Source organism: Alligator sinensis, unplaced genomic scaffold (assembly GCF_000455745.1).
Source record: "Alligator sinensis unplaced genomic scaffold, ASM45574v1 scaffold98_1, whole genome shotgun sequence".
NCBI classification, from domain to species: domain Eukaryota; kingdom Metazoa; phylum Chordata; order Crocodylia; family Alligatoridae; genus Alligator; species Alligator sinensis.
In genome coordinates, this window is record NW_005842058.1 from 2,495,349 (window position 1) to 2,503,171 (window position 7,823).

The window sequence follows — 7,823 nt, forward strand, 5'->3', positions numbered from 1 at the left end:
CAAATGACAATCTTATTGTGCTACAGATATAAATAGTTACCTGCTTACTTCCTAATTTTGTGCAGCTGTATCTGATCTGTTCTGTTCCTTACGGCAACTGGATCATTACTGAACTACATAAATATTTCTCCCATCACACTATTTAGGGAAAAAAAAAAAAAACTCTCCTGCTTTTTGGAGCCAGCAACATTTGCTGTAGAGCTCTATACCGTGAGATGTCCTGAAGGACAGAGTTTAAATATTTATAGATTAATGCAGGACTTTCTGCTTTTACATGACACAAAAAGCGGACCCAAGGAAAATAGAAAATGGGACCAATGAATGCAAGAAGCATTGGCTCTTCCAGCTACTCTTTAAAATTGTTCCAGTCGTGCTCTCAGAACATTTCAGACCATGCTGCAAGTGCCCAGCCTCACTAGCTACTGCAGCCTTCTTTTTAGTTAGCTGAAATCTCTCTACATCCTTTACCATAAAAAGAGTTCTGCAGACCCAAAGCCCCTGGAAGAGAAAAAGGTTCCCCACCTGCAACATCCAGTCTCTCCCACTGCACATCTTTACAGCTTATGGCAATAGGTCACCAGGAAAGAACTCTTCCCTCTACTCGGCAGCGCTACACATCACAACAAACCAGTTTACCCCACGTCAAATCTGGTCAGCTTTTTAGGGAGACAGCTTCCAGTTTCTTCATTATTCCTGGAGAATCCTAAACTTTAGTAAAACATGTCTGGGTTCTTGTAGCATAGCCCTGTGGATCAGCTCACCTGTCTATAAAACAGGAATACCCTGCTGCTGGATCAAGTAAAAGATGAAAAGTGCAGCCTTGTGCAATGGAATATTTTGCCCTTAATGCAAGAAATTCCACATTATGCAATATGACATTTACATGGCAAAAATTATGGACATGTTGCACATAAAAAGCAATCTGATTCCCAGTGTTTATTAAATGTGTAGGTTATTACATTCATTTATGACTAATAAGTATTAAAGTATGGATGGTCTGCCATGTGGCAGACTTACAGATACTATAATAATCATAACTCGTATTTATCTTTTTTAGACTTGTGCAATCTTAACACCACAATAATGAAGTCATGCACTGTTCCAGGACTATTTGCAGCGTGCTGAGCTTTTGTCTTCCCCTAATCTTTATTCACTGCTAACTAAGGTCTTGTCTAAACTAAAATCTATGATTGTGGCTTCCCTCGTGTTCGACTTCCATCTATACTCTCTGGTCCCTCCCTCATGGGTGGCAATTTACAGATCTTGCCAAAAAGCCACGGTGGAGGAGGCATTTTAGGTGCAGTAGTGTTAGGTGTCTGGCAGATGTCTCAACATCTTGGAGTTATGTACAGAGTACTTCTGTCCACGGTTCCTAGCAAAGTGCAGTGTCAAAAAAAGTCAGCAGATAGCAAGCAGTGGTCATAGCATATTAATTAAAATAATAATTGCAGTATTACAATTACTATGTTATCTGTCTGTTGCGTACTGTTACTGTTTCGTTTTATACTTAAGTTGAAAATCCTCAGAGCGAGAAGGTTTTTACTGAAGTGTTCACACCACGCTAGGACAGTAAGTCTGAGACGGCTAGGCAACAAGGCTGTTCAAATAAGGATTGTTATTGTGGCAGAGGGATCAGTTGCAGAAGTGCCTTAAATCAGGACCTCTCCAGCTAACTGAGTGGCTCTACCAGTTCAAGTAGTTCAGTTCAGTCGTGTGGCAAGAAAAGAACTGGGAATCACAAAAAAGCTTGCTTTGAAATGTCAGTGGTCAGGACAGACTCTTGAAACACCGCAACTCTCTCTCCAAACCACTGCAAACGTCTCCAAAAGCTACCATCCACCTGTAAAGGGAGTTAAATATGGCAGGTACCACACACTTCACACATGATCTTGCTTAAATATGAAACACTATACTTTTCACACTTCAAAGATACATATATTAATTACAGACCCCATCAAATCAGCAGTCCTACAAAAAGTGACACTTTTACCACCAGATAATTGAGAGCAACTTTTCCTATAGCGGAGAGAACAAATCCTGTTGTTACTATACAGATGTACAGGGATGTGGCAGGTAGTACGGACAGAAAATCAGGTCGCAACAAACACAGCTATGTCAACCAAGAACCAAGTATCCAAGAAAGTTTCAGCCAGATGCTCTCCAAATTCCTTTCCCCATACTTACTGCTGAAGCCCTTCCAGGCCTGGTCACACCCTAATAAGCTGAAAGTAAATTCTTGTTTCTGTTTCTAGTACTGGAGATAGAACAAGTTTTTACATTTTGGATGACTAGGGAGACATATGTACGGTCTGTCAACTCGATCTATGCGCTCCAAAGTGCTCAAAAAAGGAACATGACTGAGAACCACGTCAACTCGGCTAATAATTGGGAGGGAATTTGAGAGAACAAATCTATTCCTCTAACTACTGTCAGTGCTGAACAAACCTTTCAGAAAACAAACATGATAAAAACCCCTAAGGATCTGTTTTCTGAGCAGAATGAAACACATACCCATTAGCCATTTGAAAAAGCTTTAAAAATATTTTAAGCAGTGTGCTAACAATCAAACTGTAATCACAAAAATCGCATGCTTCTAGAGCCACCTCCTGATAGGTTAACTCAGTCCCTGAAGTGGGAAGGGCACTAAATCCACCTGGTGCCAAGCGAGTGTCCTCTGCTCTGCTCCCACCACCTTGGGCTACTTGGCTCACTCAATGCACTTCCTTGGCTCCACTGAACACGGGAAGGGAGGATTCCAGCCTCATCTAGACTTTGCACACCATTCTCACTAAATCGCTCAGAGAACTGCTCTTCTCCCCACCACAAATAAAAGGAAGGCCCTCCTGATTCAAGATACTGCAATTAATTTAGCCATCTCTTATTTTGCCCTCATCCTTTCCCCTCCTCTCACCAAAGCAACTAACGATGATGGAGCTCTAGTGTAGCCAGCCACCTGCCATACAGACAAACTGAGCCAAAACCAGGGCCCAGAACTCAGTGCTAGATGCCATACTGGAAGTAAAACAAGCCCTGAGCTTTAGAGAAAAGGCCCAGTCGAAGTACAAAGAAGCAAAGAGAGAGGCACCCATGCTTTCCAACTGCAAAAGGAAAGAGGATAGGGCAAAGCACTTCAGAACTAAAAATAACTCTAGCTCCCTATTCACTAACCATCGCCACATAAAGGTACCCCTAACCCTTAAGGCTGAATTGTGTCCACTGACAAAATCTCAGTGATATTTCTGGATCTACACAGACTTCACAGAGGAGGGCTTTTCAACTGCGTTAATCTGTGAACCCAAGTTGTCTTCTTTGTCCAAAGAAAGAATGCCGTAACGTGGTAAAGAGTTAGTATTTTCAGTTTTGCAAAAAAGAAAACCAACTTTTTACATAAGCTACTGAGACTCGGTGTTTTTACTTCTTTAACTACTGATAGAAACTATTTTATAGAAAACAGTCTACAAGATGTTTTCAAACCAACTACAGATGTATTCTAGAACATGAGAACTTGGAAGTGAAACTGAACTGTGAACAGCCGAAACAGTTTCTAGTGCCTTTGTCCAGGATGAGAAAAGCAGGGTATGTAATTTTTTTTTTTTTAATATTTTGCTTTTGGCCTTAGGTTTTAAAATTTCCTTTTTGTGTTATAAGAAATGTTAAGATGTCTGGACAAAGTTTTTACAACAGTGCCAACACTGGTACTCAAAAAAAAATGTCAAATGCTTGTCAGAGGTGCTGAGTACACACAGTCCCCGCTGACCTCAGTGGAACCTACTGTTGCTCAGCACATCTGAAAACCCGATACTGTCTCTTACATGACCAGGTGTCCAGGTTGTAGCCAGATTGGTTTAGATGCCAAAGGGATCAAAACTTGTGGAAGAGGTGATATATTTTTTTTTTATTAGACCAACAAGATATCTGCAAACAAATTATTTTATTTATTTGCAAGCTTTCGGGCACACACACCCTTCATCAGGCATAGGAGAGGGCAAAGATTGTAAAAGTTCTTCTAGGCAAAAATGAAAATTCATGACCAAGTATAAATTTAGGATCCTAACTCTGGTTGCCCATATCTGACAAATCTACAACAGCTCTTTAACAGCTTTTTTCACAATGCACACTTAAGAGAAAGCAGCAAAACAGAAAGCAAGGCAACACCTTTTACAGCTAGCTACGCTAGATTGACTTTTTTTCCAAGTTCATATGTTGTGAAGAGTTTTTAGAGTTATATTTTTGTCACAGCACCAAAACATGCTGGTGGAATGGTACCCTAGATGAAGAGTTCCTATGATTTCACCAGGACAAAACAAGTGGGTAACTCAAGCAAATGGTCTTTGCAAACAAAACTGTCTGAAACTCGGCGCAGTTCCTACCCCTATACAGGTCTTCACATCTCACAAATCCCAGCAGATTCTAATGAGCAGTACACCTGTTGGTGGTTTCTGCAGCAAGCCCATAACCTGACCTGGATATGGAGACTGAACTTCCTCACCCTTAGAGATTGACCCACCACATCAATCAAAGGAAGGTCTGCCTGGAAAACCCCACATACCCTGCACTTGTTCTGTGGATAAAGTAACTCAAGCATCCAGTGCTAGCAATCAATATCTTTAGCGTACACCAGCTTCATTAAAACAAAAATACTAGAGCAAAGGAACCAAAGCATCTGTCACACACTAAAATTGAGATAAACTACATTTAAAGCAGGATTGCTACTACAGCATTTGTTGTCCCTGCAATTATATCAGTCCGTAAGTTGATCGCCCTGCCTTTGTTGCACACTGCAGGTACATCCCTCCCAGTGATCCTAGCTCCTTGTGGCTTTATGTCATGAGATGTTACAGAACCTTGATCGCTGGAGACTTGTCAAGAATAGGTTGGATAAATAACTGTCAGAAAGAGTTTGCGTACAGCTGACCCTGCCTTGGGGCAGGGGGATAAACTAAGTCAGTGGTTTTCAACCTGTGGTCTGCAGACCCCCGGGGGTCCACAGACTATGTCTAAGGGGTCCGGGAAAGATGATTCTGATCAATCAATAGTATGCAAATACCCACACTTACAATTCGAAGGGGTCCGCACCTCCATGTGAATTTTTTTAGGGGTCCACAAATGAAGAAAGGTTGAAAACCCCTAGACTAGGTGACCTCGAGGTATCGTCCAGCTCTCCTTTCTGAGATGCAGCCAAATTAAAACTAGCAGGACTGTGAAGATATTTTAACATGACAGTAAACAGCTGTGTGAGCTTACATTTTATGAACAGGGCTAGGGTCAAAGAAGAAACGACTCAACACAGCAGACTACGTTTCTAATACTCTTTATACGTTTTGAATATTCGTGGAGTTCCTTTCAAATCTGAGTAGCTACCAGGAAATGCAACAATATCTGATGTTTGAGGTGAATGGGGATGTGCGCGCACAAACATGCACACACACATACACGCACTTTAAAATCTTGACCAAAATTTTAAAATTGCTGTTTTGCATGGAAGCATACCTGGGGAGTGCAGAAAGGGACAGGATTTTTGGTATCCCACCTCATCGTAAGGACACCCCCTTGTAATGATCAGACTAAATGAATGGGTGGGTACTGCAGAATGAGTGTAAAGCTATTTCTAATGACTAGTCTTGCTCTCAGGTGTTGACATCAAGATTTTATTTAATGGTATTTTCCTACTGCTACCACCACCGGTTCCATTTCTATCAGCATTAGGTCTTGTCACAAAAAAGTTTGATTACACTGGTCTGGTAACAAAAGCTACAGGCTCTAGTAATGCTCGAAGCGATAACCAAGCAACTGTATGAAGAAGCTGCTGGCTTTTTACCTGTAGTGTCACTGAAAGGTGCTCAGCACAGGCCTATATTCTTTTGTCCTGCAAAGGGCAATGCTGTGATCTACACCATCTTACCGTCATAACCCTCCATGGATCTTAACTAATGCAAAAAGTGATAGAAAATGAATATTAGAAAATATATCTATATACCCTGCAGTCTTCCAAGCCTCAGATCTGGCTAGGCCACAGCCAAGTGCTCTGCCTGAAGTGTCAAAGTAATTCGAGAGGCACTAAGGACTCGTATGTATAAAATTAAAAAAAAGGAAAAGGAAAAGCTTTTTGAAAGAGGCTACAAACTCCCCTGCACCGAGTCTGAAAGTGAATGGGACAAGATAATTTTCAAGCACTTTCAGAAGCATGCGAAAGAAAAAGAAACCTCCATCCACTTAAAGATTCACCACAGGCCCCAGACCATTTCCAACTTATCTGATGCATAATGAAATACTGACCTCAAAATCGGAGCCTTTACACCCTATTTCGTCAGCTCCGAGGCTCTTACCTTATCCTTCTCATGGGGAAGAAGCGACACAGGTGGCAGACAGGAAAGAGACTCGCAGCTTTCCTTCCCGTCAGCATTAGCGACTGCTTTAGTGTTGAGCTGGTAGAGAGGTCCATCTTTAAGGAGTCTGCCATGGCCAACAGCACGCTTGACAGCTAGTCGCAATTGCTGGTGAAAAGCGGAAGCAGCACTACCTCCAAACAACACAGACACGTCCTTCTGACCTTTCAAAAAGCGCTCTATGTTTTTCAAGGACGAGCCACTGGACTCCGCCAAGCCCTCGATCGCCCGCTTGATCAGTTTATTCCAGTCCACGTTTGGTTTACCATCCAACTTGCCATGGTTTCGAGGCTTCGGAAGTGCTATTCTCCCCGGATTATCGGGATCCTTGTAGGAATTGAGACCCTTGTTGGAGACTTTTAAAATAGTCCCATCTTTAACACTTAATTCTAGTTGTTCCAAAACAGTTTTACGGTCCAAACCATGGGATGAAGACACCGCATTGCATATCCTCTCCTCTGAAGGGCGTTGTTTTTGCTTCTTGACCTTTTTAATCGCCTCCAAAATCCACTCAGTATACAGCGGGTTGGCGAGTTTTACCATGGTGAAGACTTCTGTATATCCATAGAGTCGTTATCCCTTATCCCGATGCTGCACAAGTTTCACACCGTGGGAAAACAGATTCTCGGAGGAGAGTAACCAGCTAACCATAGCATACACGTTTCTGATATGAACTGCTTCTCTTTGATCCAATATTAATTTTCTTAAAACTGAAAGAAACACAACACATCCCATTAGGAACTGATCCACGCTTCCCAACAGATCCCACCACCGCTCCCGCGGCAAGCCTGGCAAAGCTGGAAAGCTGTCAAAGCACATCTTACCTCGCTTCGGGACTCCTGCGCCGCGATCGGAAAGAGAACTGGAATGTTACGCCTGCAAGAAAACGGGACGGAGTAATTTCTGAGCAACAAAAGTCACAACGCCGAAGTCTGACTTCCACCACCCTACGGACAGACGGACACCTCACAAAGTTTTCCTGAGACCACCCTCGCCGCCCCGGGAGACCGCCAAGTCGCGAAACAGAAAAACACCGCGTTCGCGCGCAGGGACACAACTGAGTACCGAAGGTGACAAGGCCATGCTGTTCCCGCCCAGCCAAGGCGAGTCCCGAGCAGAGAGAGTCGGGACGGACGACGCGCGGAGGAAAGACTACCTGGCGCCTTTTGTCTGCGGCCGGGGTTTTACGGCGGACCCCAAAGCGCCCCCATTGTGCCTGGTGTAGGCACGAAAGGGCGCGCGGCGAAAAGGGGGTGCACGCCGCAGCCACCCCTCCTCGCGATCCGAAAGCCGCCGCGACACCTGCCCGCCAAGGCGGCGCGGAGAAAGTTGTGCGGAAACCTGCGGGCGTCCCCTCGCCGGGGCTGGGGCCGGGAGGCGGCGGGTGACAGGACGCCGGCCGCACGGGCGGGAAGCCCCCCGAGTGCCCGGCCTCGC

General features: G+C 43.9%; 1 protein-coding gene across 4 annotated transcripts in view; it reads right to left on the reverse strand.

Annotated features, from left to right (window-relative positions):
• Positions 1-7,814, reverse strand: part of KAT6A (lysine acetyltransferase 6A) — a 46,386-nt gene extending 38,572 nt beyond the window's left edge. The window contains exons 1-3 of one of the 4 annotated variants that reach the window (XM_006023032.3): positions 7,543-7,814; positions 7,211-7,262; positions 6,327-7,096 (exon numbers count right to left, since the gene is read on the reverse strand). In XM_006023032.3, the coding sequence (XP_006023094.1) occupies positions 6,327-6,929 (603 nt within the window). In that variant the 5' untranslated portion in view covers positions 6,930-7,096; positions 7,211-7,262; positions 7,543-7,814. Of the gene's footprint in view, positions 1-6,276; positions 7,097-7,210; positions 7,421-7,542 lie in introns of those variants that run through there. The other 3 variants (XM_025203395.1, XM_006023033.3, XM_025203396.1) reach the window with 3 other exon arrangements.
• Between the last annotated feature and the right edge of the window lie 9 nt (positions 7,815-7,823).